The following is a 27,771-nucleotide window of genomic DNA, read 5'->3' as shown; positions in this document are numbered from 1 at the left end:
TGTTCTAAATTCGATTGTGGGGATGTGAATATACTAAAAACTAATTTTTTTTAATGAACATATCTTCCCATTTGTATTTGCCTTTGAAATGGAAGTCTTTTATTCTTTAGGACTTTTTTAAAAAAATTTATTTTTGGCTGTGTTGGGTCTTCGTTGCTGCGCATGGGCTTTCTCTAGTTGTGGCGAACGGGGGCTACTCTTCATTGCAGTGCGAGGGCTTCTCATTGCCGTGGCTTCTCTTGTTGCGGAGCACGGGCTCTAGGTGCATGCGGGCTTCAGTAGTTTTGGCTTGCAGGCTATAGAGTGCAGGCTCAGTAGTTGTGGCGCAGGGGCTTTGTTGCTCTGTGGCATGTGGGATCTTCCCGGACCAGGGCTCAAACCTGTGTCCCCTGCATTGGCAGGAGGATTCTTAACCACTGCGCCACCAGGGAAGCCCACTAAAAACTACTGAATTGTACATTAAATAAGTGAGTTGTATGGTATGTGAATTATATTTCAATTAGGCTGTTACCAAAAACTAACTAAAAACAACGATAGATCTCTCCACCCTGAGGAATACCTGTTTCCAGGAGGATGTAGGTCCATTATTTACTCCCTGAAGATACAGAAGCTCAACCAGCTGCACTTCCCCAACCCCAATCATGCATCATCCAGTCCCTCTTTCTCTATCACATTTACCAGGATATTGTCTTGTCCTGGAAAGCCCATGACACACTAGGCAGCTCCATGATGGGGCAATAAAATTACAGCAAGGAGGTGGCTGAGGTCAGACTCAGAGCCACACATGGATGAGACATCAAGTCTCTGTGTCCACAGGAGAGGTGACTTGAGCCCAAGGTAGAGGCCAAGATGACAGGGACTGGCAACTCCAAGAGTGTGATTGTCAATGGTGATGATGATGGTGGTGGTGGCGGTGATTAGAGTTAACAGTTACTGAGCACTTACAAGTCAGGCCTACAAACACATTATTTCTTTTCATTCTCATGACAATTTTATGAGAAAAAAGGTATTACCATCCTCACTTTAGGTTGAGGAAACTAACTCTCAAAGAAGTTAAATAACTGGGCCAAGGTCACACAGCAAGGAGAGGCAGAGGCAAGATCCCAGGTGTACCGTGTTCAGCTGTTATCAAAATCCCCCCAATGTCCCTGCGCTAGCAGGATTCAGGAACATTTACACACAAATATCAGGGACATTTAACCATGAAAGGCATTGCATGGGCAAAAGAGTGGCTCCTTAGAAGCCAGAGGCCTCCTTATCCCACTCATGCTCTGTCCCAGAACCAGCGTCCACTGAATGAGTGCTTAGTGTTTTCTTCTCTCCCAGGAACACTGATGACAAGTTTTAGGGAAGACACATGGGAACTGTAACTAGGTTGGCAATGGAAATGAAAGCCATCCCAGACCAGCACTTCTGGGGTGTCTGGAGGGAAGACGCAACTACCAGGAAGTGAGGGGGGGGAGGCCCCAGGAGTGAGCAGGCTGTGGAGCAGAGTGTTGGCACTCAGCAACACTGACCCGAGGGCAGCAGCCTGTGAGCTGGGCAGTCTGGAACTTAGACCTAACTTCCCTCTGTGGTCCTTGGCTTCCTCCTTGGGTGCCAGATGGCCAGTCTGGAAGGGCTTCAAGGTCCCTGGCCATCAGCACAGCTGATGAGATAATCTCATCCGTGCAGTCGTCATGACACTTCCCATGCCCTGAGGCCCTGGCTACAGCCCACAAGGCTCCAACCAACTCTCCAGTACCCTTTCTTACATCACTGACCTTGTTATGGGTTGAATTGTGTCCCCCCAAAAAGATATGCTGAAGTCCTAACTCCCTAGTACTTGGGAATGTGACCTTATTTGGGGACAGTGTCTTTGCAGATGTAACCAAGTTAAGATGAGGTCATTAAGGTGGGCCCTAATCCAATGGGACAATGGCTGGTATCCTTATAAGGCGAGGAAATGCCATGTGAAGACAGAGACGCACAGGGAGAAGGTCACCCCATGATGATGGAGGCAGAGGCTGAAGTGCTACAGCTGCAAACCAAGTAACACCTCGGGCTGCCAGAAAGTGAAAGAGGCAAGGAGAGGTCCTCCTCTAGAGGCATCAGAGGAAACATGGCCCTACTAACACCATGATTTCAGACTTCTAGCCTCCAGAACTGTGTGAGAATAAATTTCTGTTGTATTACACCACCAAGTTTGTGGTACTTTGTTATAGCAGCCCTAAGAAAATAACACAGACCCCCAACATGCTTACATGCTCCCGCCACACCAGCCATTTCTGTTTCTCCTCAGGCCAAACTCCTTACTCCCACCCCAGGGCCTTTATGTGTGCTGTTTTTTCTGAATGTTCTAGACTCTCACTCCTCCACCACATCTCTCTCTTGGTCCTCCAAACTCAACATAAATGGCACAGGGAAATCTGGACTTGGGATTTTCCAAGTTCCCCTCAGAGCAGCAACAGGAATGCATTCTTCGAAGCCCTCACTATATCTGCAGTGACTCGTACTGACTTGCACAGTTATGCAAGGCCCATTGCCCCTGCCCAGCTATAGGTGTTGTGACAACAGGGTTCTGGCCTGACAGTTCACAGGCATGTCCCATGCCTAGCACATTCCCTGACACACACAGCAGGAAGTCAGGACACACCTGTGTGGACTGCATGGTGTGTGGAAACTCCTGGGCTGGTATTTGAGGGCCCAGAAGTTGGGGCCTTGGCTGCCCCAGCAGCCTTCTCTCCAGTCAGACTTGGCCCCCAACTCCACAGTCCGGATGGCCTCCCTGCCTCCCTGGTCCCCATCATTCCTCATTCCCCTCAGCCAGGCCACATCTTACTCTTCCTGAATGACCTGGCCCTCATGCCTCCTGCAAGGCGCTCCTCAGAGCAGGTTCAAACTCAGGAAAAACAGCCCAGAGCAGCAGCAGGCAGCAAAGGGCAGTGAGGACAGAGTGGGGTGGAAGGAGGCCCCAAGACAATGTTGGGATTTCTTCTCTTTACAGCATAATCCAAGCATCAAACAACGAATACATGTTCAATGTCAGGAAAAGAAACCTTAAAAAACATAATGAGCAAAAAGGGAAAATTATACTAAAAATCACTCACTTTCCCGCCCCACAGAGTAATCATTGTTAGCATTTTTCGTATATCATGTAGCCTTCCAGACCTTCTCTCGTGCAATGTGTATTTCTTAAAATGCAATTATACTGTTTTGTACTCTGCTTTTTTCCAATAAGAAACAATATACTAAACGTATTTAAGAGTCAACATATAAAATTACATCATCATTTTAGTGGCTACCTAACATTCTATTATAAGATGAACCACGGTTTTGTTAATCAGTCCCCTATTGTTGGACATTTAGATAGTTTTTAGTTTTTCTCTGGTATGAACAACACTGGCACAAACATCTGAAAAACTGGTATCTTTGTGCCCTTGTCTCATTATTTTTTGATGAAGGATCCCCAGAAGTGAATTGCAAGGTCTACGAGTCTATGTGTATTTTAAGGCTTCTGATGCATAGTGCAAACCTGGCCTATAAAATAGAGAACCATCCTCCAGGAGAAGGGGGCAGAGATGAAGCACAGGTTTAGGGGTGGAACAGTGGAGCTGACAGCAGTGGTATCACCCAGGGGAGGTGGTGCCGGCCGCTGGGCAGGATACTGGAGGCCCAGGGTTGCTTGGCACAGGGAGACTTTGGGGCAGCTGTGGACTGCCCACTCTGGGAGGACTCTGCTCAGGCCTTTTGTTTGGCAACCTTGACTTTCTTTGGTTCTGAAGCACTGGAGCCCTTGCCCACTGCAGGGGGCCCCTTTGTGAGCCACTGTAGGGGAGAGAAAGTACAGAAAAATTCAAATTCTCTCCATTCTTAGAAAATTATTCTAAAAAAGGAGAGAGTTTTCTGGAAGCCTCTTTGCTCCTGAGAGGCCAATGGCATCTATGAACGTGGTGTGTCTTCTTGTGTCTGTTTGGGATGTGGGGAAGGGTCTAGGCGAGGACCCTCTGGCCTGGGGACATATAGACTGCTGCGCTCTGTGGCTTCCACCCCAATCCCACTCCCGGGTGCCCCCTCCTCGAATCCAATCAGCTCACCAGTTTACCAGGAAGCAGCCAGAGACACTCCCCACCCCAGGGGAAAGCGCATCATGAAACTTGGTCCTGGCACCTTCCACCCCTTTCTGGGAAATCAAGGCACAGAACCAGTTGGGTTTTGGAGCCACCTACCTGGTTCACGTCCCCACTCCCTCCTTTACTAGGCAGGGGACTGGGGCAAGTTAATTCACCTCACTGAGCCTCAGATTGTCCATGAGGTTAGTATTATACCTTCCTGAGAGGGTGGCTGAGGGGATTAAGTGAAACAATTTATGTAATGCTTGGCATAATGTCTGCAGCACGGTGAGCACTTTATTATTATTACTATTATTATTATTCACGCGACTGCCTTTCTGGCTGGAAGCACCAGGTTCTCTCTGAGAAGTCACAGGCGTTGCCACTTCCTGTGGAGAGATGAAACCCCACTCTTCCGCAGGGCCTCTGCTCCCACTAAGCTTTTTACTAGAAGGCTGTTGTTACAGGAAATAACTCTTCATTTTCCCCGCCTCTGGCCTGATATCACCGTCTTCAGAAGAGGATCTGCATCTGGAAATCAGAATAAAACAAGTAGGCAGGGCAGCATGGTGTAGTGTGTGTGCTTGGCTGGGTGTGTGAAGTGCCACGTGGGTGTTGGTAGAGTGGGCTTGATTGTGGGTGCTTGAGGGGCACAGCCCATTCAGGGCTGTGTCTGCAGGGAGTTTGAGGGAGTTTCCGAATGCCCTCGGTCTGGGGAATGGGCAGTGGAATGGGGGCCTTCTCAAGCTTTCTTCCTCACCCTGATACTGGGACGTGGCTCATCGGGGCCTTGGTGGGAAGGCTCTTCCTCCCTCCTTGGGTGGCAGGAAATAACCTCCCCAGCACAGCCCAGTGCAGCTGTGGTTTGGTGAGATGCCAGGGCTGGAGTGCTGTGGAGGAAGCTTCCACTGTTTTTAAGCTTTCATTTTCACGCTGCACCCTGAGAGGCCATCCTTCATTGGTGGGAGCCCTTGTGCCGGGCCTTCTCTCCCTGTTGCCTTCCAGAAACAAGCTGCCGTCTGGGAGGCAGAAGGTAAGATCAGGAGCAGCCCAGCCAGAGTTCCAAGGCTGAGGCCCCTGCAGAAGCTGCAGAGGTGGGTGGCAACCTTCTGGCTGCCCTGTCCCTACCCTCTGAACTGTAGTTTTCAGCTTTGCTGACTAAGGTCCTTCTTGGGGTGGATTGTGGGGAGAGGGAAGCCCCGGTCCCCAAGGGTCCCCAGGTGGGTGGTACCTCACGGGACACTTTCAGGTCTAGGTCTGGGGTAGTTGCTGTCTTCTTTCTTTGCCACACCTGTGGTCTCACTGGGCTTGGGTGGGGTGTGTATGTGGGGCGCATGCACTTCTTTCTCCACCCGCTCTGTTTTCAACAAATCTCTCTTGGATCGGAGCTCTGGGATGCTGTATGCCCAGCCTGTCCCCTCGAGGTGTCTCCAAGAGCAGCCTCTGGGTATGGCTGGGCACCAGGGAAACATAGAGCTGGGGCAAGTGCCCAGCCAGAGCCTCAGTCCCAGAACAATAAGAGAGTGAGGAGAACACAACCATGGATTTCTTGATATCCACAGATGCCCCACTCCAGTCTGCATCCATCCATCCCACGGCCCAGGGGTCACAGGGCCCAGAAGGCAGCCTTGGTCCTGCTAGGTGCCTGCCTGGTGGCCCTTTGGGGGCTGGGGGAGCTGCCAGACTACACTCTCCAGTGGCTGGTGCTCCACCTGGCCTCCCAGCAGATGGGACTGCTGATCAAGGGGGGCTGCAGTCTGGCGGAGGAGCTGTGCCACGTCCACTCCAGGTGACTCCCTGCAGTACCCATGGCGATTAGGCACCCAACATGTCTCAGTCCCTTGACCCCCAGCCCTGCCCCTCCTTGAATCTCTCTGGCTGAGCTGGGCTGGGGTCTGGAGCTGGGCTGTCACTTGCAGGTACCAAGGCAGCTACTGGAAGGCTGTGCGGGCCTGCCTGGGCTGCCCCATGCACCATGGGGCCCTGCTGCTGCTGTCCTGCTATTTCTACAGCTCCCTCCCAAACGTGGCTGGCGTGCCCTTCACTTGGATGCTTGCTCTCCTGGGCCTCTCACAGGCACTTAACATCCTCCTGGGCCTCCAGGTACGACACAAAGAGAGGTGAAGGGTCTGCTCAGGAGGAGGTGTGGCAAATGTGACCTGCTCTGAGCTTAGTACTGGGAGTGGGACTAGTTTAGAGGCTGGTCCTTGGATGGAGCCTATAATGGTCTGGGTTCAGCAGTGGCAGAGAACGGAGCCAAATGGCAGCAGGTTGGGTAATCTTGCGGGGAGGAGGAGGAGGGCTCTGGTTGTTCTTCATGGAGGCCCCCCAGCCCCACCCTGCTATCCACAGGGCCTGGCCCCAGCAGAGATCTCTGCAATCTGTGAAAAAAGGAACTTCAATGTGGCTCATGGGCTGGCCTGGTCATATTATATTGGGTACCTGCGGCTGATCCTGCCAGGTGAGCCATCCTCTCTGCCCCCATTTCCAGATCTACAGGACAGACAGCAAGACACACAACCTTGTGTTTCCAGAACTCACTATATTTTCAAAGCATTTTCATGTCTAACAAACCATTTCATTCCCAAAGCAATCTTGTAAGCATGAAGGCTGTTATTATTATGCTTGGTTGACAGGAAGAAATTTGGAGCTTAGATCCGTTAAGTGACTTGTCCCAAGTCACACATGAATTCTTTCAATAAATATTTGCTGCATGCTGTATGCCCTTCATGCGCACTTTCTCTTTCAATTCACACCCTGTGAGGAAGGGATAATCATCACCCCTGTTTTCACAGCTATTCTGAGAGATAAAGTGACTTGTCCAAAGTCACACAGCTTAGTTAGAGGAGGAGACAGGATTTGAACTCAGGCCTCTCCAGAGCCTGGACCCCTGACTACCCCACTGGGAGCCCACGGGTCGTGTCTCACTCCTCTGACTTGCTGGTCAAGGCCTTGGTTCTCCCCCGTCTCATGGCTGCCTTCCCTTGACACCAGGGCTTCCTCTAGAGGCCTGGCTCAGTGCACATGGGCCTGCTGGCATGTCAACTCCCAGGACTTTTCCTGCCTCTCAGAGCCCTGAAAGCTGTGGTGGGAAGGAGTGGGGCTGACAGAAATCTGGACAAAGGTCAAGTGAGGGAGAGAAAGGGGTGGTGGGAGCAGGTTGAGGAGCAGGGAGGATGCTCACATGCTCTTCCCCTCCTGGCCTCCCAGGCAATGTGAGTGGAGTGGCCCCTCGGTTCTCTTGCACCCACACATTGAGGGGAACAATGATGTGGGTCTCTGTCCTGAGTTGGATGGGAGACACAGTTGGTGGAAATGACTTCTTGGGCCTCTCCACCCCAGGGCTCCAGGCCCGGATCCAAATTTACAATCAGTTCCACAACAATGTGCTACGGGGCGCAGGAAGCCACCGGCTGCACATCCTCTTCCCGTTGGACTGTGGGGTGCCTGACGACCTGAGCGTGGCTGACCCTAACATTCGCTTCCTACACAAGCTGCCCCAGCAAAGTGCTGACCGTGCTGGCATCAAGGGCCGGGTTTACACCAACAGCGTCTATGAGCTTCTGGAGAATGGGCAGCCGGTGAGTGTGCAGAGAAGTGGGAATTCTGGGGAGGGGTCAGGCCTAGAGACCCAGAACTCTGGGCCCTGGCCAAGCCCTGATAAAAATTCACTGCCCTTCTCTGAGCCTCAGGTTCTCCAATTGGTCCCAGGGCTGGGCAAAATTGAGCTCTGAATGACAAAACTGACAAGTAACATTAATTGAGCACTTACTGCATGCCAGGTGCTATTCCAGGTGCTTCATCTGACTACCTCACTGCATCCTCACCACCACCCTGTAGGGTAGGGACTGTTATAGCCCCTACTTTACAGAAGAGGAAACCGAGACTCAGAGAACCAGGGAGAAAGTGGACAATTTCACCTTGAGTATACCATGCTCTTGACCATAAAGCTGCCCTAGATGAAGGCCGTGAGAATGTGTGAAGGATTTCACATGGGCTATGGGGAACCCAGCCAAGGCTGAACCCCAAAGCCCCATCCCCAGACTTGACTGCCAGCTGGAGCAGTTGACATCCTAGCTCAGTGGGCCTTGCCCTGAGAATCTCAGGAGGAGGATCTGGGAAGGGTAAATTTAACGCAGCCCTGGCCCTGATTTAGGAGTGGGGTGTCAGAGGCAAAGGACAGCCAGACAGTATAGACCCCATCAGGTGGCCACCTCCCCTGACTCCATCCCTACAGATTGAGCAGTGGCACTGGGGTCCAGCGTCTGTCTGCCTGGCCCCTGGTTGAGTCTGGTCTTCCTTTTACCTCCTCCAGGCAGGCATCTGTATCCTGGAATATGCCACCCCCTTGCAGACCCTGTTTGCCATGTCACAGGATGGCCGAGCTGGCTTTAGCCGGGAGGACCGGCTTGAGCAGGCCAAACTCTTCTGCCGGACACTTGAAGACATTCTGGCAGCTGCCCCTGAGTCTCAGAACAACTGCCACCTCATTGTCTACCAGGGTGAGGGCTTGATAGACTTAAGGGCAGGAAAAGCTGGGGGCCCCAGGGGTCTCCCAGGGGGTCAACAGGAGATATGGCAGCACCATGCCCAGGTCTTCCCGAGTGGTCAGGGCATTCAAGCCCTGCCCCTTCCTCCCCTGGAAGGAAGAGGAGAGGTCACATCTCCCCACTGTGGGATACCTGATTGCTTTCTGAGGTCTTTGGCTATGGGTCCCGGGTGGAGTGTGAAGAGGTGGGCTCTAGGGGCCTCTCACTTCATCTAGGGATGCTAGAAGAAGCAGATAGCCCCAGGCCAGGAGCCAAGAGGCCAGGGCTGCAGCCTCAGCCATGCCAGTCTCTTGCTCTGTGACCTTAGGCAGGTATCTGCCCCTCTCTGAGTATCATCTCTAAAAGAAAGAGGGTGGAATTCTCTTGTCTCTAAAACCACTGCTAGCTCTAGGATTTCACGAAACTCTAGCCCCAGTGGCTAGGAGTAGGGAGGAGGTGCAGGGAGGTGGGGGAGAGGGAGGGTTCGAGGATTCACCCAGCAAGTCCTCTGGGTGTGCTAGAGTGGGAATGTGTGAGGCCCTCACCCCACTCCCCACCCCCACCCTCGTTCCAGAACCCGCAGAGGGAAGCAGCTTCTCCTTGTCACAGGAGATTCTCCAGCACCTTCGGCAGGAGGAAAGGGAGGTTACCATGGGCAGCGTGGGGACCTCGGTGATGCCCGTTTTCTCCACACTGTCCCAAGAGCCTGAGCTCCTCATCAGTGGCATGGAACAGCCTCTCCCGCTCCGCTCGGATGTCCTCTGAGGCCCAGGGTCACCTTCCCTGAGCCCCTGGCCATCCCCAAGACTCTGGATTGGAGGATTTCTTTCTTCAGCAGCTAGAGGCCTAGCAGAGCCATTTCCTCCCATAGAGGGCCTCTCAGAGAGGTCCCTGAGTTTGACATCTCAAGATGAATCCTATGACCTTGGGCAAGTTGTTTCACCTCTCTGAGCCTCAGTGTCCTCATCTATGAAATGGGATTATAATCATTGCCCTACCTACCACACCACGTAGTTTTTGTGAGGACTATGGCTGTATGGGTTTTTTATAAACTCTAAATGCCAGGTAAACTTAAAGAATCTTCCAGGTGTCTTCCATTGGACCCTCAGACCTACTCTCTACCTCTCCTCTGTCCTGGGATGGCTTCAACAGGCTCCCTTGCCCTCTCGTTTCTGGTCACATTCAGTCAATGGGAAGCCCCAGTGGGAGGAGGGGAAGGGAAGGGTGAGCTTGGGGTATCTATTCCCCCAGGTCCCTCCCTACAGTATCAAGGTCACTGTGGGCTCTCTCTAGACCTAAAGGACCCTTTCAGTAACCCTGTCTATCTCCAGGTCTCATTAACTTCCTCCTCCTCGTGCCCCTTCAGTCCTGGTAGTGGTATTGGAGCCTCACTGATGCTCAGTCTGGAGTGCTCACTCTCACTTGTAATTTCCTTACACCTGCCCTTTGTAAATAGTCCCCTTTTTATTTTTATTTTTTAATTTTTTGGCCACACCATGCAGCATTTGGGATCTTAGTTCCCTGACCAGGGATTGAACCCGCACCCCCTGCAGTGGAAGCTAGGAGTCTTAACCACTGAACCACCAGGGAAGTCCCGAAGTCGTCCCCTTTTTAAACACTCCTCAGATTATATGAGTATGCCATCTTTTTCTGACCAGACTCTGACTGATACAGGCGGCTGGCCATTATTATCTGCAATGTCCAAATCTGCTTGCACAGACACATTTCCTTACACCCCTCCTCATCCTAGTACAGGGCCATAGGGTGGTAGCTATCATTTCAGTGTAGACAGAGCCCACCAGCTGGGCTGAGGGTATGGACCTGGGCAGCATCCCCGCTCCACCTGCCCTTTCAGTGCCCTTGTCTCCGGTGGGAGGCTTGGGAGACAGGGAGGGGCCTGAGCCAGCACACAGATGCCATGACGGTTACACACATGTGTCCTGGGCAAGGGGCTGCTCAAAGAATCAGGGGCCACTGAATAAATGTCTCTGGATGAGAGTCCCCTGGATAACGGGGGGAAGAAGGTTTGTGTGAGGTGATGGGATATACGCTGGGGACCTTGGACAACACAGCTGGCCACCTGCCATACTTTGTGCCATCACTGTTAGACCTGAGCCATTGCAATGACATCATGGTGGCAAAATTGCCCCCATCTGGGAGGCCAGACAGCCCATTTCTGCCACTTCTATCCATTCCGCCCAAGACTTATTCCCTCCCTCCCATCTTTGTTTTTATCACAAATGCTCAGTAAGAATTTCTGAGTACAGTATTACTGTGGAAAAAAACTCCACGCACAGACACACATTGGCCAGAAGCAACGCACTGCTCCCAAGGATGACAGAGAGTAAAGAGAGAGCCAAGGGAGTGAAGGGGGAAACAGTCTCCTCTCCTCCCCCACTGTGCCAGCCATTCTGCCCCTGAGGATCCCCCAACTTCACATCAGTCATTCCAACACCTAAAAACCAGCCCAGAATTAAGGGTATCCCCAACATAACCTTCCCCTACCCATCCGGCCCCCAACATAGTGCTCAGACTATGGAGTCTGATGGCCCCAGGTTCAAATCCTGATTCCACCACTTAGTACTTGTGTCCTCCTGGGTGTCTTGATATTCCCAACTGTAAATGGGGATAACAGTGGCTCCTCCTCCCAGGGCTGTTATGAGAAGTAAACAGTATAATATCTGTAGGTCCATGGATGAGTCTGGAGCCCAGCACATAGTGGGCCCACAAGAAGGAGCAACTATTAACGTTAGAGCTGCCTCTTACCTGTCTCAGTGGAGGCAAGCCAGTCCTCTGCACACATTACAATCACCGTCTCTGTTCCTCTTCATCTTCTGTTATTTCTCAGAGTCCTTGACTGTGCTGGGGTCTCACCGAGGAGAGTCCCCAGGGTTGACTTGTTGCCCTGAGGTGTTCCCCAGAGTAAAGCACCCAGAAGTTCCTCCATAAATGTCTGTCTGCATGTTCTTGACTGCACATAAGTGAGGCTCAAAGGTGTCAGGGAAAGGGGTACTTTTCCAGAGAGCCACTGGGAGGCTCTGTTCTGCTTTCCTGGCTTCCTGCATCTTCCCAGTCTCCATGTCCCGACCGCTGCAGGGATCCCCACCCCTTCCTCTCCCCAGACAACCTCCATTGAGCTCCTTTTCCTTTCCTGTTTTCCCACCAGCTGGAAGATTCTGGATCTGGGAAATGTCCTGGGGTAAATGCTAGGCTAGTTCTAACAGGCCAATGCGCACAGAAAGTGGGAGGTATTGAGAGCCCCCCCCCGCCCCGCGCCAGTTTCCTCTATCCCATCCTGGGAAGGCAAGATAGAGTCTTGCTCCAAGATAGTGGGGGCAATTCAAAGACAATTTGGGGAGCTATGATTGGTGCTTGGGGTTTTTAAGGGCCTTGGAAGTTGTTGGCAAGACCTGGGCCCTGACAGCCAAAGGTAAAGGGTAACAGATTTTCCTTCCTTTCCTGAGTCTCAGAGAAGGCAGACCCCTGGGTTCTTTGCCTTGACTCTCCCTGGCTGGCCCTCACAGGCTGTGGGGACGGGTCCTCTACCAGAAGCCTCTGACATCCCTGCACAGGGGTGGGGTGGGTGGTGGAATCTTCCAAGCTAGACTCACTTTGACACCAAAAGGGGTGGAGATGAGGAGTGGAGGAGGGAGTAGGAACTCAGGGAGGGAGTAGGAACTCAGGGAGGGAGGTTCAGTGGTCTGGTGGTCGCTGAAGAGGAGGGGGTACGTTTGTAAGGGCAACTTGGGCCCTGGGAATGCTCACAGCAGCACTCAAGCTTCTTTTATTTCTTTGGTCCACAACAGGGCTTTCTGTATAAATACTCTGCTGAGAGGGCAGCTCCAGCTAAGTCCAAGTGTGCCCTTCCGAAGCTTTGATGCCCAGGCCCCAATTTGCTTTTGCCCTAATTCTCTGTCCAGTTTCTTGTTCTGAGCCAGGTCAGGCCAACTTTCCAAAGTCTCCCTCCTACAGAAATGTGACTTCATCAATGCTGAACCTGGGTCCATCTGGCACAGGGCAGGAGTCAGAGCCAGGAGGTTCCTGCTGGGGATCTTCATGACTGTCCTGACGGCCCAGCACTCGCCAGTGGGTGAGAGAGATGCCGCCCTCTGGCTTTGGGGATGGTGGCTCTGTGGCGAGAGTGGCATGGCCCTTGTGCAGCCTTGGCCCAAAGTGGACTGCCACCACGATACAGACTGCCAGCAAGACAAAGGCAGTGACAATGACAGTTAGCAGGGGCAGCCCGACCCCTTGAGGTGGTTCCCAGGCCCCGCTCAGCACCTCCGGAAGCTGCCTCTGGGGCACCTGCCCCGCTGAGCCGTTCACAGCTGCAGAAAGCCAGGGATGGTGGCCAGCCTGGGAGGGAAGCAGCAGGTGGAGAGGGTGACATGGGCACGTACACACAGAAAAAGACCAAAATAGAGAGAGATAGACACTCAAAGGGAACTGAGAGAGAGAAAGAGAGAGAGAGAGAGACAAAGAAAGACAGAGAGAAAAGTAAAGACAGAGAGAGAAGAGAGAGACAGAGAATCACAGAGATAAACACACATAACAATAGAGAGAATGAAAGAAAAAGACAGAGGGGGATACAGAGAGAATGAGAAAGATACAAAGAGAGAGACAGAAAGAAAGAGATAAAGAGACAGAAGTGAAGATAGATGCAGAGAGACAGAGACAGAGGGTGGAAAAAAACAGAGATAAGGCAACAAGGTCATTCAGAAAGGGACAAAGAGAGGGGCTTTATTACAGGCTGGCATATGAAGTTTGCCTCCTCCCCCCACCCCGACCCCCTGCCAAGTCCCCTCCCACTGCTCTCTCTTCCCAGGTCTTCAGCAAAATTCCTAAATAGATCTTATGTCCTGGGTCAGGAATCTTAGCACACCATAGGCTGCTGTCCCATGTCCTGGCCAGGGGGTAGTGAACAGCTATTCCTTAAAGTCCCAGGAAAAAGGAGTCATTGTGTCCAGCATCATACGTTCCCACTACTCTCCACACACAGAGTAGGAAGAGGGGTGTACCCCGGGGAGAGGGAGAGAGGAAGAGGAGGCATGAACCCCAGAGGCTTGGAGTAAGGCAAGAGCTATACCCCAAAACACCCCACTCAGAATCAGGTTCAGGGGCCTGGAGGGGAGGGAATGCCCAGTGTGGATTCCTGGCTTTGTCCAAGATGGACTGAGGAGACCCCACGCCAACCTCTGTTCTCTTCCAGGGTCTTCTACCAAAAGCTGGGGGTCATGATCCCTACCTCTGTCTGTCTCTATCCTGCTAAGTATTGAGAGGGGGTTGGGGGGATTACCATCAAGGTAGCAAACCTCCAAATTGTAAGCCCCAGAGCTGGCGAAGTTATCACAGGCTCAAGAAACTATCTCTTTAGTCTTCTCTTCCCCAGCTGGACCTTGAGGAGCAGACCCTTGAGGTGGAGCCCCTCCCCTAACCCTGAACCCTCAGCCTGGCCATCCCCATGGGTAGGCACCTGGGGTCCAGGAAGGGCTGGCCAGGACAAACCCACTCCCTTTAGTTCCTGAGTCACACTGTCCACCCCATCCCTCCCCAGTACCTGTCTCTTGGCATCTGGAAAGCTCAATACCTACCTCCCCACCCTTGAAATTGAAAGTCAGAGCTCTCTGGGGCCCAGGCCACAGAGCCCCCAGGCCAGGGGGTAGGGTAGCAGCTCCAGATGTACAGGGGAAAAAGGGAAGCACAGGCTGGTGAAAGGCTTGGGGCCCCTGGGGGGAGTCTCACCAGCCTGGCGGGAGGGGGTGAGCTGAGAATCTACCTGATGCATTGTCCGGCTGCGCAAGGCTCCCTCGGGACTGGCGGCCAGCCGGGCAAAGGAGAGCCTGCCTCCCCAGCTCGGTCCCTACCCGGAGCTGCCACGTCTATGGGGCTTACGGGGCACACACCCTCTGCACACACAGCCTCAACGCTCTCTCCTGCGCTTTTACTTCCTCGAACATCTGGACTACCCTGAGCCCAGCCCTCAACTCTGACAGTGCTTTGATCTTACTCCTTGGCACCTCCTTTCATGCCCCCTGCCAGCTTCAGGAGCCTAGGTCTGCCTGCCCATACCTCCTCCACAAGATCCCAGGCACTTGGCCAGTGCCTGAATCCCGTCCCTCCCCCCACCAGGACTTGCCTGCTCTCTATCCCAACTGATTCCTTGAAGTCATTGTCTTTGATTTTTTTTTTAAAAAGCGATTTCTCAAACACACTGGAAAGCGCAGACTATAATATACTAAATCTCTCTGGCGCAACCACTAGTTCTGTTCATCTCAATAGTCTGTCACATTGATTTCAAAAAATTTTAAGGACTAAAACATTACAAATAAAATAGAAGCCCCACTCTTTGACCTCTCCCCTCCTTCTCACCGTAGGGATAAATATCTTGTTGAATTTGATATTTATCATTCCCATGCAAGACATTCTTTTCTCTTTGGGTTCTTTGACTTTCACAAATATAAATTCTGGTATGTCTCTTTGCACTTGTCTATAATTTCATTTGTGAATGTGTGTGCTTTAATGCATCCAAGTCACAAAAAGTGCCCACCAGTCTCTCCTCTCCCTGGAGACAGTTTATAAAGGATAGTTTTGGGTTCCCAACTAACTCCGTGGGACCAGCCATCCTTCAATCTGTCCCTCGCTGTGCATGCACCACCCTCTATTCCAGTCTGGAGACCAGGAGACCCCCCAGGAACTCCCCTCACCCAGTGATTTGATCCCAGGAAGTAAGATGTAGCCTTCTGATTCCTTGTCTCTCAGCCCAGCTGCTACACACCCTAACATTTAGGGACTCCACTCAGACCTCCAAGCTCACTTAAGCTGCTGGTCATTGGGCTGCTGACTTGACCTGCAGAGTGAGTGCAACTGGCTGGCTGGATGCTAACGACAGGGTGCTGTTGGAGCACAGGGAACACCTGACCCCAGTGTGAGGGGAGGGCTGAGGGAGGGATGCTTAGAACGTGGTCCTCTTGTTTTTCTATTCAGAATAACAATAATGTTTGTAAGTTCTCCCTGAAAGATGTAGGGAGTCCCATCTGCATCCGGAGCCCTGAGGAGGGAGAGGCAAGTAGAGGATTCAGTCTACAGAGGGTGGGCGGCCGGTGGACCGAGCTATAGGGCTCAATGAAACAGAGTTACACTCCAAGAAAGCCTCCAGGTGGCGTACGGAGGGACCGATGGATCCCCATGGAGGGGAAGAGAGGAGGCACAGGGCCAGGTTGCCATCGCTGGCTTTTGGGCACAGGTCCTGGAGGAGACCACGGTGGCCCTAGGCCAGGCCACGAGGAGCCCGGGGCACAGGCGCGGCTGTTTCAGCCTTACATCCTCAACTGGGCTGCTGGGCTGAGCAGGGCCCCTGGAGCCAGTCCCAATCTGTTTCCTTCTATTCTTTGACAGGAAGCTCTGGAGAGTCAGCCCCCACCCCCATCCCCCCCCAGCACTCCCTCTCTCTTTTCCACTATGGACAGAGCCTCCGCACAGAGGCTGCCTGCCTGCCGCAGACCCAGCTGACATGGGGAGCGTCGGAGAAACGCAGCTGTGCTGGGCCATCCTGGGCTTCCTCCTGTTCCAAGGTAAGAGGCACCTGCCACTGTCCTTCAGCAGCTCCTCTCCTGCGGCCGGCAGTCCTGGGCGCCTGTCTCTCCTTCAGGACACACACCACACAGGCTCTGCATCCAGGGCTTCGCTCACCCGGAGGGAAATTCCAGAGCCTTTTTGTGAAGGGGATCACTTGGCTTGGGAGCTGGTCATTCCCAGGCAGCAGTAAAATAGAGGTATGGTTAGACTCTTTTGTGGGACATTTTCCAGGGTGAACTGGGGCCCCCGGAGAGGCTGGCCCCCTGAAATGTGGGAGGTGACTGTCTTGGTGTGAGGTTGAGGCTGGAAAGCTCCTTCCAGGGTGTCCTAGCACAAAACTGTCTGTACCTTGGCTTTACAGGTGATCTTTTTTCTTCTTTCATATGAGGAGTAACAACCTGGGATTTCCAAATATTGACTTTATGCTCAAATCACAGCAAGAGGGATTCAGGTTAGATACAAAGAACCATTTGCCAAAGAAGATGTACGCATTTCATCTAGGAGGCCAGATGAAATGACCCCCAGAAGAAATGACTTGGGAACAACACTTCTCAGATAGAGCTCTGCTAGCTGATGAGTTGTGAAGCAGCTCATAAGGGGTCCTCTAATTAGGGAGCGGTTTCTGGGAAACATGAGAAATCCAGGAGATTCTGACTCACAGGGCAGAAACTTCCCTTTGGTCATCCCTTCCCCACCCCCACCTCACCCTCCACAGGTCCTCTGTGGAGGATTTATGAGCATGTGCTCAAAGCAGCAGAAGGGGGTTCAAGAGTATTTGGATGGGGAGGGAGGATGGCGGTGTCTTGGCGGCAGGTGAGAGGGCCCAAGTTGCCCAATGCTCTGTCTCCTGGAGAGGTCAGACATTTTTCTAAAAGCCCAAGGACTGGGGATAAAACTCTGATCATCCCATTCCTATTCCCCCACCCCCTTCCGGGAGGATAGAGTCACACATCTGATCTGGGGCTGGGGGACTAGGCTGTCGTAGAAACCTCAGAAATGGCAGAGGAGGAGATTAAAAGGTGAGACCCACGAGGGGACATTTTCACAAACCTAGGCTTCTCCCAGCTTCCCTACGTGCCGTCCTGTCCCAGCCAAGCCCCAGGGTTAGGAATGTCCTGAGTGATTCTACCTGAGCTGCAGTCACCCTGGAGTATCCTAGCCGCTCATCCCAGGATCTCACAGCCCTCGCTGTTTCCTTCTTTTGGTGGACTGGGGAATCTTTTTGAGGATATTCAGGCCCACAAAGAGACGTGACTGTGGAGACACAGATTCAGGGCAGACTTGAAACTTGGAGGATTGAAGAGAAGGGGGCAATATTTTAAATGTTTAGAATTTCTTGAGCATGAACTGTCAGGCCCTGTGTTAAGTGCTGTATGTGCCTTTTCCTAACCTCACAACGACTTTTGGGCTACTAAAATCACTTGCATTTTAAAGAAGAGAAAACTGAAGCCCAGGTCAGACAGTAAGTGACAGAGTCAGGGCTTGAACTCAAGACTGCCAGACTCCAAAATCCATGAGTTTAACTATTAAACTACGCTGCTGAGGAAAACAGTGTGGTGGTGGTGAAGAGGGGGAAGAGAGAGGCTGGCAGGGAGTGAAGCAGGTAGGGATTAGGGAGGGGAGACAGGAAAGTAAGATATCCCTGTGCCTAGTGGTCAGAGGCAGACCGGCCTATAGAAACAGATGCTCCCCAAGTCCCTCCTCTACTCACAGAGGAATCCACTGTTGACAAAGTGTTCTGGTAGGGGGAGGGGAGACAGGAGACAAAGAGAGAGCAGGCCACTGGGACTCAGAGCTTGTGACTTTGGAACTCCTTCTAAGACACTAGTTTTGCTTCTAGATAAACGCAGGAAGGCAGTGAACTGTGCCTTCCCACTAAAAACTAGTGATCACCTTATAGAACAAAGATGGTACCTTAGATATGCTTGATCAATAACTGATAGTTTTTTTTTTTTTTTAAAGACATGCCTCAGATTGAAAAATGTTCACCCAGGGTGACTCCCCAACTGGGAAGAGTTCTCTCTAGGCTGGGGCACCTAGAAGTTTTAATTCCCCTCTTGATGGCCCCACCCAAGGAGGGAATGGGGCTATGAGAGATGGTGACCTGGAAAAACACAGCCCTGGCTTTGGGCAAGCTTGGGCTTGGAAGCAATTAATTCTACACTATCCAAGTGATAGCCCCATGGAGGAAGGCAGTGGCTGAAGAAAATAAACTAGTGGGCTGCCCCAGGCTGGGCAGGTCCCTGGCCCTCAGCAGCCTCTGTTCACCGGGGCCTGGGATCCCAGGCTTGGTACTCCCCTGATGATGAGGGGCTGAGGGAGCAGGAGGCCAGGCCAGTGGCTGCAGTCCCAGCCCAGCTAGTGGAGGACGGGAACCCAGCTGGGCGGCTCCACTTCCCCACGTTGTTTTCCTTTCACATTGTTCACAGGTTTCAAGAATGATTTCATTGTGGAAAATGAGCAAACACAACCTGACCTTTCAGATCCCACCACACAGGGGACACGTATATTGACACACAGCACACATGTACATCTGCATGGAGGTCCGCAGGCACACTCATGCACACACACAAAGGAGAACAAGGCCTTGTGACTGGGGCCTCCTGATAATTGCCTCTTCCCTGGGTTTGGCTAACAGTGACCATTTCTGAAGTAGCCTCTACCTGTTAGAGTAAACTGGTGGCTCATTCTAGAATTTCCTTGCCTCCTGTATGTACCTCAGAACTTGTTTCCTGTGTAGGCTCTTACCTCCAGCTGGAGGGGCAGAGAGACAGCCCAGGTACCAACCCCAATCCCTCACCTCATCTTATTCACCACATCTTTCCATCCCCTTCCCTTGGGGCAAGACCAGGATGACAGTATTCACAGAAAAGGGATGGCCCCATGGTAGTGTAGTGAGAACATTAGCTAGAGACCTGGAGTTCTGGGTCTTTGTCTAGACATGGCAGGTCACTGGCCCTCTGTCCTTGGACGTATCACTATTTTAGAATAACCTTCCCCTGCCCTTGTGTCAGGTTGGTATATAACCCATGTGGGACTGAAGAGACAGGAAAGGACTCTAGGACACTGAACCATGAGGTGGTGGTGATGGTGTGATTGAGTCACAGTCTCAGAGGAAGCCAGCGCCATGAGCTGGAGTCACATCCTCTAGCCTACTTCCAAGGGTGTCTGCCTTCTAGTGTTGGAGGCTGGAAGCCAAAAGGCCTGGGTTCTTCTCCGGGGGGGTGAAGGCTGGGCAGAAGGCTCACCAAGCTAGTCTACATGTTCTGCTTTCTCTTGCAGGCCACAACTCCCAGCCCGCGACAACTAGCCCTCAGGGTAAGACCAAAGACACAGGGCCTACTCCAGCATTCTGGCCTGGGAGCTGAGGAAAAGTGGAAAGAGCTCCAGGCCTGTTTTGGCACTAATCTTTCACATGCCTTGAGAGAGGAGAGAGATGACAGGTTGGGGCGTGGGGCGGGGGAGGAAGAAAGACTAGAAAATACCAGCTTAGCAAAGGAGAGAGGCCGATGGAGCTATAGGAGGCAACGGACCCTCAGTCTCAGATGATCTGTTTCAGGAAACTTCAGCAGTCATAGTCCAACCACAGAGCCAACTTCCTCCCAGACAGGTGAGTGAGTGTGGTTGCCTAGGGGCCAAGCCCTGTCCCTTGCCCAGCCCTTTAGATGTGCTTGGAGCCCAAGGGTTCTCGGGTGGGCTAGGGAGTGTGGTGTCACCAAACCTGCCCCCCCTCCAGCTGCCCTCCACTTGTACTTGCAGGAGATGGTCCTTCCGCAGAGCCTAGCTACTCAAGCCCTCTGTCCAGCACCGACATCCCAGGTACTCTGCCACTCAGATTTCAGATGCCATCCAGGGAGGGTCCAGCGAGGAGGCAGACACAGTTTCTGCTCTAAAGGACAATACAGATAAGTGGAGGACCAGACAAGCAAATAGGACCTCATATTGACAGTTACAAAGCAGGGTGAGAAGGTCCATGATGAGCGTAAGCCAAAGGTGCTATAGGAACCCGGGCAACATTAGCCACTTCAGACTTGGGGGCCAGACATCCCAGAGTGAGTGATCTCTGAAGCTGAGGCCCAAGAAGGAGTTAATCAGATGAAGATTGTGGGGTGGAGGGTGGTAGGGCATATCCCAGGGAGAGGGAACTGCAGAGGTAAAGGCCCAGAGGAACTGAAGGCAGATTTGAGGCTAAAGAGCTTCCCTGCGCACATGCTGGTTGAGGCCCTAAGCAGGCCACGCATGCTTCCTAATCTGCAGCAGCTCCAGAGAAGCCCTCACAGGTCTCCATGGAAGCCAGTAAACCCATGACTCTGAGTTCAAGCACCGTGGCCGGTCACCCCTGTCCTTGCTGGGACTGACTTGGTCCCAGCCACAGAAGCACACATCAGGACTCCATGAGTACCTGGGACTGGGGGTGAAAAACCCTGGGTCATGTCTGGCTGGGTTCCTTCTTCCCGCCTCGGGAAGCCCAGGTCCTGCCCCACAGTGAGGGTTCTCAAGGCCAGGATCCACACCAGTGGTACCCTGCTTTGGGAGAGAAGTAGAGAGGCTTGGGGTGGGGGGGAAGTGGAGAGAGGAACTGGTCTCAGTGAAGGTAAAAGGAGCCTGGACTCAGGACTGATAAAGACATAGAACGGGTAAGCCGGGGGTAGGAGAACCCAAAATGTTGGAAAGGGAGGCAGAAAAGGCGGGAAAGAGCTACACGCTTCTCAGGGCAGGTTGGCCTTCACCCAGCAGCATGGGAGAAAACTAGGAGGGGGTGGACACTCTCCATCAGGGCCCTCCTGTTTCCTGGTGCAGGCACAGGTGTCCCAAGCAGCGGCAAGAGCAGTGACAGTACAAGCAGAGGTATGTCCTGTCTGTGCTCACAGTGAAGAGCACCCTGACCCTTTCTCTCATCCCAGCCCTCGGCTCTGGGGCTTTTTTACACTTCCAGACTTATTTAGGAGTTGGGTGAGGATAAGGAAGTGGAATAGCAATCAGGCCTGCAGTAAATGTGTTGAAGTGGGGCAGAGATGGGCGACCATACCGTTTTTTAAGAGCACCAGAAACTTGTGCCCTTTAACTGGCAGCCTGGCTTGTTAGGTCAGTGCCTGGGGACAAACATCTGATGCCCTTCCTTCCTTCCGCCTCAACCTTTGGCAAAACACAGATGGCTCCCCCTTGCCCGGTCTGGCTCCCTATCTCTGCAGCATAAATCCCTTTCCTCTGGACCCCACGGGTGTGGTGGGAAGAGCATAATGAGAGAAGCATCCTGAACTTTCTGAAGTCCTCTGGAACTAGGAACACGAGCAACCAGCAATGCTCTTCACGTGATCCCACATCACCCAGTTCTGAAGGGTGGGAGGAAGTCTTTTTGGTAGGGCATGAGCTCTCTCTGCAGTCCTCTAACTGGGGGAAGTGGGAGGGGACCAGCTTTCTCATATAGACCGCATCAGTCCCTTCGCTGATACCCCCATCCCTACTCCCTTTTAGACAGCTCTCACAATGTGACGTCCAAATTACCCACCATGAGTTTGAGGATGAGAGAAGACTCGACCATCCTGCCCAGCCCCACGTCAGAGACGGTGCTCACTGTGGCTGCATTCGGTGAGAGGGAGGAGAAGGTGGGGAGTGGCAGGGGACCTCACGCCTGAGCTGACTTGGACTCTAGGACTCAAGTTCAAATCTTGTCCATTTGGTTTAGGAGGCTTTGGCTGATGAGGAAGACGCTGGTGGGAAGGAGCCTCCACTGGCCCTCCACTCAGCTCTTCTGGACTCTGATGAGCTCCATGTTCTTAAGGGAGGATGGGGCAGGGCTGTGGAGCCAGAAATAGCAGGCGGAGAGCTCATTCATTCAACAGAGAAGGGGAATTCACTTTACTCCTAGAGCCTGTCTACACAGCACTTAGCTGGGAAGGGAATTTGGACTCCTGTTGACCTCTTCTGTCCTGTCCTCCACTTCTCCTTCACCCCATCCTTTTCCCTATTCAGGTGTTATCAGCTTCATTGCCATCCTGGTGGTTGTGGTGATCGTCCTGGTCAGCGTGGTCAGTCTAAGGTTTAAATGTCGGAAGAACAAGGAGTCTGAAGGTACATGCCCTGACCCTCAGGGCCCCCTTTGCCTCTCTTTTGATGAGGGACCCAGAGCTAGATTCTGGAACTGACATCCAGCCTGGAGTTGAGGGAAGGAATGGCACCACTAGGGGAAATGGGAGGGTCCACTGGGTGGGCTTTGAGGGTCAGATTGGGCTTCTGAGTTACAGCCTGTGACCCCCAATCCGTGCCTTTGGATTTTTACAGATCCCCAGAAACCTGGGAGTTCGGGGCTCCCTGAAAGGTAAGGGAAGAGGTATAAGGGAAGAATCATCTACTGACCTCTTACTCCCCCATTCCAAGAAGGACCAACACTTCCTGCCTTCACACACACACACACACACACACACACACACACACAGAATCTTGACAGCCTCACCGAGACCAGGGCTCGGGCAGGTGATGGACTGGAACACTTCAGCCCCAAGACTAAGTCTCTATAACCCCTTCGTGAAAAGTACAGGAATTCAGATTCTAATATACTCCTTAAACAAGAAGGTACTTATTTAAGGAACCACTTGTTGAATACCTTATATGTGCCAAGCACTATGGTAGAAATTTTTGTAATATCTCAAATTCTTAGAGGAGTTCTTCAAGGCAGATATTACTGCATTTTACACATTTAAAAAATTAAGACTTAGGAGAGGTTGGAACTTGGTCAAGATCACACAAGTAGTAGGTAGCAAAACTAAGATTTAAACACATGTCTTTGGGGCTTCAAAGCACACACTCATTTCATTATAGTCCACCACCAAAATAAAGGTTTCTTAAAACAAAGGTTAAGTTTCACAACCCTCCAATTCCTTGACCCCCATTGCCCTACGGCTCCTTCTGTCTATAACCCATGTTCTCTTCCTTCCCCAGCTGCTCCACAGCCAATGGAGAGAAAGACAGCATCACCCTCATCTCCATGAAGAACATCAACATGAATAACAGCAAAGGATGCCCCTCAGCAGAGAAGGTGCATTTTTCCTGGTTCCTTCCTCCCTTCTCCCTCCTCCTCCTCCTTTCAGGCTCCACTTCCTTAACCAGAAAGGAGATACTTTCAAAGATCCAGGCTTTTCTCTCCTCTTCCCTACCCCACCACTCCCAGTTAACTTCATCCATCCTCATTATGTATTTATTTTGCAGGTTCTTTAAAAACGACCTTGGGTCCCTGTGGATCTGACGATGATGCAGCTTCCCTGTGACTGTAAGAAGGAAGGCGATGGGATGGGTAGAGGCAATAAACTAGATATAAGTTATTTTATTGTTTCACATCTACTCCCAGATCTAAAGGACATTAGCATTCCTCCAGATCTGGGAGCAAGCTGCCAGCATGAGAGACTCTTTCCCACATGGACAGTCACCCTAGAAACACAGCATGCTCCTCCTACCATCTCAAAGTCACAGGGAGGAGGAGTCTATAGGGCCAGAGCAAGGAAAATGACAGTGAATTGGTCCTTTCTATTTTGCATTAAAATTATTTTCTAGCCTGCAGTCTAATTTCTTTTAAGGTCTATGTTCCCATGGGTATTTCTTAACAGAGTGTTCTAACAGCTCTGGGGCCTCCTTTTGTAGGTAAGGCATGTGTGCAAGTTTCTACCCCCGTGGGGAGCTCTCTGAGAAACCTGGGAGGTGGAGAGAACTTTTTGTCAGGTCTGCCTTGTTTCACCTGGTTTATTAAGTAGTGACGAGGACTAACCACTCCAACAGAAGGGAGAGAAAAGGAGCTGTAAACAGTGATCACTGTCACCAGTAAAGAAGTTTTAAGTTTGGAGAGTGAGAACATGGGACACATAACGCATTCTGATTAGAAAACTCCGGTGACGAGAGCTGAATAATATAAGGGCAAATGTCCTCTGCCTGCCCCAGGTAGACTTGCCTCATTTTGGTCCTAGCTGTGGGAATAGCACTGGGAAGGTTTGGAGCGAGGATAGATCTGTGACTTTGTAAACCCAAATCCACTCCCTTTGCCCCACACAACTATGATTTTTGCGTCCAAGACACAGAATGATGTCTCACAAACACTGTAAACTTGTTTCAAGAGAATAAGAATGCAGTTATCTTAGTCATCTCTACCATGACACTGGTTTGGAAATGAATCTTGGTTGGGGAAAGTCAATGCAAGAGTCATCTGGGTATGTCTGCATGGAGTGCTACAGGCATCTGGTTGATGGCAGTTTAGAACATAGATTACCCATTCTGAAGGAACCATATGCTATTTTTTTCTGGATTTAGTCTCTGCAAGGAGAGAGAACGCTTAGAACAGAAAGTTTCACTCTACTTGTCTCAGTGAAACTATTAAAGTGGCCTGAAGAAACCTACTGGATTCTAAAATCATCTAGCACAGAGGATTTCATAACCTGCTCATGTCTGTAGCTCCCATGTGGTACACTGTGCTCAGCACATCAGAGATCATGAAAACTGGATCTTGAGTGCAGGAAATCTAGTCAAAAGGCTGGGCTCTGCCACAGACTTGTAGCTTGATTTTGGCGAAATCATCCCAATCTCTGAGCCTATTTTCTTACTTTTAAAATGAGGTGGGTAGACTACCTGGCCTTCACTATCTTTTTGGGTTCTTATATTTTACAGTTCTATAAACTCTAGATGTAAGAAAAAATGAACACGATCTTTTAAGTAGAGATCACTCTGGGTGGGAGCCAGAGACAAGTCTTGGGTGACTCTAGGACTTAGATTCTCTGGACTTAGATTTTCCTGCACTTTCATGTGTATTAATGTGGAAGAATGATCCCGACCTGGCCCTGTCTCTCTCACAGGCTACTTGGTAGGTAAAATGGAATAGTAAACGTGGAGACACTTGGGAAGTAAAAGTACTAGCTGGCGATTGCAGCAGACAACATGGAGTACCACCACACAGGTTCCACTTCAGGATCAAGACCCTTGATCTTGAATTGCTGGGAGTGTTGGCTGCTGAGGGCTCATAGCTGACTGATGACCAGTTGATAGGGCGGGGAGGTGGGGATGAAGACCTGGACCCCTTGCCTCAATTTCTCCCTCTGCTTAATCCTGCTTCCCTTATTCCTCACAATTGTAGTTCCAGGAGCACTCACCAATAAATCTTCAGCATGCAAATCTCAGAGACTCTATTTCCTGGAGTACCCAACCTATGACAGCAAGACTATAGCATTTTAAAAAACAATTCAGATATATTTTATTTAAGCCACAGTGCAAAAAACATGTGACTTCCAAGCTAGTTCCAGCACAAAAATCCATCACTGGGACAGAACTCTGCAGGTGACCTAACAATGTCTAGAAGTACTGGATTCTGTTTGAATTGTTATTGTTATTCTGACTGCCATGGGTACTTAGTTCAGCTGCTTATCATGCTGGACTAATTAGGTCAAGGACATGGTCTTCATTCTAGGTAAGTTGACGTCTTCAATATAAGGCCACAGACTTCCCCCTGACTCTGGACAATGTCCTGCAAATATGAGCTGTTAGTCCTAAGGTATTTATATATGGGAGAGATGGGGTGAACTTGTATTAGTATGAGATTGAAAGGCTTTTACCCTGAAACTGACATTGCAATACCACATTAGCCATGTTGATTTTCCCATTGCCAAATAACTACCCTTTGGAAAGGGGTTGAGGATGAATTCACTTAATGCTGAATTCCGCTCTCTGGTAAATTATATTAGACAGGGTTCTGCTGGAGGATCCTACTACTTATGTAAATACAAGACTCCACCTCTGACAGGAAATCCAAGTATATATAGCCTTTCCCTGCAGCTTCCCTGAGACCACATCTCTTCCTTTATGTCTAGACAACAGGATGGTGGCCATTTAGAAGACAGCTTCCTCCCTATTCTAACACAGGACTAAAGGGCCCCAAAGCAGGAACGGGTGGCAGGCGTGGGTGGTTGCTGTGTGTTCTTCCCTTGCTTCTCCCCTCATCCTGTGGGGGTGGGCAATCAACAAGCCAGCTCAGGAGCACAGGCCCAGTTGAATAGAGGGATCATTTACTCAGTATCTTTCTTCCAGGGCTGGATGGGGCAGCACCTCAATCATATAGGGCACATGGCAAACCTCAGTATCACCAGAAAAATTTCACTACAGTTCAACAAGTTTTTCTAAAAGTAAGAAGAGAAAACTGATAGAAATTCGAGGCTGGCTCTAGGTAAAATGGTTTAGCAGGTAAAGAGTCACTGCAGGGTCCCCAGCCTAGGTCTAGAACACCGTTTCCCAAAGCCAGGTTAGTACTACGCAATTCTATTTGAATCTGCTGGAAAACATTGTGTGCCTCTGCTCAGTAGTTTCCCCTGGATCTGTGGATGTCCTTTCTTAGCTCTTTGAACTTCTTTCTGCACCTACCTTCCTCTCTTTGAGAACTGCCAAGTTCTTGTCCTTTATTTCCTTCCCAGGTGCTCTCACTCTTCCTGCTGATTGCTTTCCCCTGGCACCTCTATCTGGAGGCTGTTGAGCCCACAGCTTCCTCTTTTACCAAACACAGAGATTGAATTTGACAGTGGGAATTATTTTTGTTGCGTGGTTGGCATGCTTAAGCAAAAACTGGCACAGAAGTGTTCTAAGTGTTGAGGTTTGGAGTTCTAAGTTAGTCCTGGTGATATAGTCATAGAAAAATTCATCCAGAGGTGTTAATTGAGGTGTAAATGAGCTCTAGGATATTTGTGCATGGCAACACCTGAGAAGGTTGCAAGCTAAACCATTGTTTACTGATCTAGGAGTAAATGAGCCATCTAGAAGAGGAGGAAGTGAGGTTTCAGAGGATGATGGGAAAGGTTGTTGAGGTACCAGACATTTTCAAGAGGCTCCAGCTTCCCAAATCTTGTCCAGCATTCTTGAACCTGGACTCTACTCCTAAGTAGCCCCATAATTTCTAGCACCCCTTCTCAATCCAATTCCCCCTACAATGCTCTAGTACCCCCACTCTCAACCAGATACCTCTGACTTCATGGTACTCTGACATCTTTGAGTACCTCCAGACCTTAGCCCTGTGCCCCTGGACTTCAAGACATATTCCACCTTCCCCTGTACATCTTCTAGATCAGTCTATCTAGCCTCCCTAAACCAAATACACTTCCTTCTTATATTCAACCATCTAAAGGATGTCCCTGATCAGACCCCTTGTCTGAAGAGCACAAGTGGCTTCTTCAGGACGCAGCCTTCTGAACACACTGATGCTCATATATCCCACGGCCATGACTGCAGGGAAGGGATGGAACTGCATACCACTGAAGGCATTTACCCTTTCAGTTTGTGTCTAGGGCTGTACATCTTCCCACTACACTCCAACTACCTAAGTAACTGCTGGTTGATATCATAATTGACATAACCGATTTGGTCTTCCTTGAATTCCAGGTAATTTTTTATTTGGGGATGTACATGATCATTTTTCACTTTTGCAGACCTGATTTTTGGCCATCTCAATTCACCTGCAGGGATGAGTCAATGACACTGGACCTATCCACCTATGAAGAATTGCTTTTATTCTTTGCTAGGCCCCATACGAACCTGGGTGGGGAAAAGCAGGAATATTT

The 27,771-nt window shown here is 50.9% G+C and overlaps 3 protein-coding genes across 4 annotated transcripts; 2 read left to right on the top strand and 1 right to left on the bottom strand.

Annotated features, from left to right (window-relative positions):
* Nucleotides 1-4,445: 4,445 nt before the first annotated feature.
* STING1 (stimulator of interferon response cGAMP interactor 1) lies at nucleotides 4,446-9,699 on the top strand. Its single transcript, XM_081232902.1, has 7 exons — nucleotides 4,446-5,124; nucleotides 5,654-5,880; nucleotides 6,011-6,194; nucleotides 6,444-6,552; nucleotides 7,434-7,672; nucleotides 8,407-8,593; nucleotides 9,195-9,699. The coding sequence occupies exons 1-7, from the start codon at nucleotides 4,792-4,794 to the stop codon at nucleotides 9,383-9,385; spliced, it is 1,470 nt and encodes a 489-aa protein (XP_081089028.1). The 5' UTR covers nucleotides 4,446-4,791; the 3' UTR covers nucleotides 9,386-9,699.
* Nucleotides 9,700-12,438: 2,739 nt separating this feature from the next.
* On the bottom strand, nucleotides 12,439-14,405 carry SMIM33 (small integral membrane protein 33; the record flags this gene model as incomplete). Its single annotated transcript, XM_081232618.1, has 2 exons — nucleotides 12,439-13,066; nucleotides 14,397-14,405. 2 exons carry the CDS (start codon nucleotides 14,403-14,405, stop codon nucleotides 12,587-12,589), a joined length of 489 nt encoding a protein of 162 aa, XP_081088744.1. The 3' UTR covers nucleotides 12,439-12,586.
* Nucleotides 14,406-16,034: 1,629 nt separating this feature from the next.
* Nucleotides 16,035-23,749, top strand: ECSCR (endothelial cell surface expressed chemotaxis and apoptosis regulator). Of its 2 annotated transcripts, XM_081230481.1 has the most exons (10): nucleotides 16,072-16,191; nucleotides 19,478-19,513; nucleotides 19,755-19,805; nucleotides 19,955-20,014; nucleotides 20,996-21,043; nucleotides 21,671-21,784; nucleotides 22,169-22,267; nucleotides 22,478-22,514; nucleotides 23,135-23,231; nucleotides 23,402-23,749. In XM_081230481.1, the coding sequence occupies exons 1-10, from the start codon at nucleotides 16,131-16,133 to the stop codon at nucleotides 23,408-23,410; spliced, it is 612 nt and encodes a 203-aa protein (XP_081086607.1). In that variant the 5' UTR covers nucleotides 16,072-16,130; the 3' UTR covers nucleotides 23,411-23,749. The 2 variants fall into 2 exon arrangements, with proteins under 2 accessions (XP_081086608.1, XP_081086607.1); XM_081230482.1 differs by lacking the exon at nucleotides 20,996-21,043 and having other exon boundaries at nucleotides 16,035-16,191.
* Nucleotides 23,750-27,771: the final 4,022 nt, after the last annotated feature.

This window comes from Mesoplodon bidens (genome assembly GCF_964165515.1).
Source record: "Mesoplodon bidens genome assembly, chromosome: 4".
Lineage (NCBI taxonomy): Eukaryota > Metazoa > Chordata > Mammalia > Artiodactyla > Ziphiidae > Mesoplodon > Mesoplodon bidens.
The sequence above is the reverse complement of the archived record's forward strand: the minus strand, read 5'-3'. Positions and strand labels throughout refer to the sequence as shown.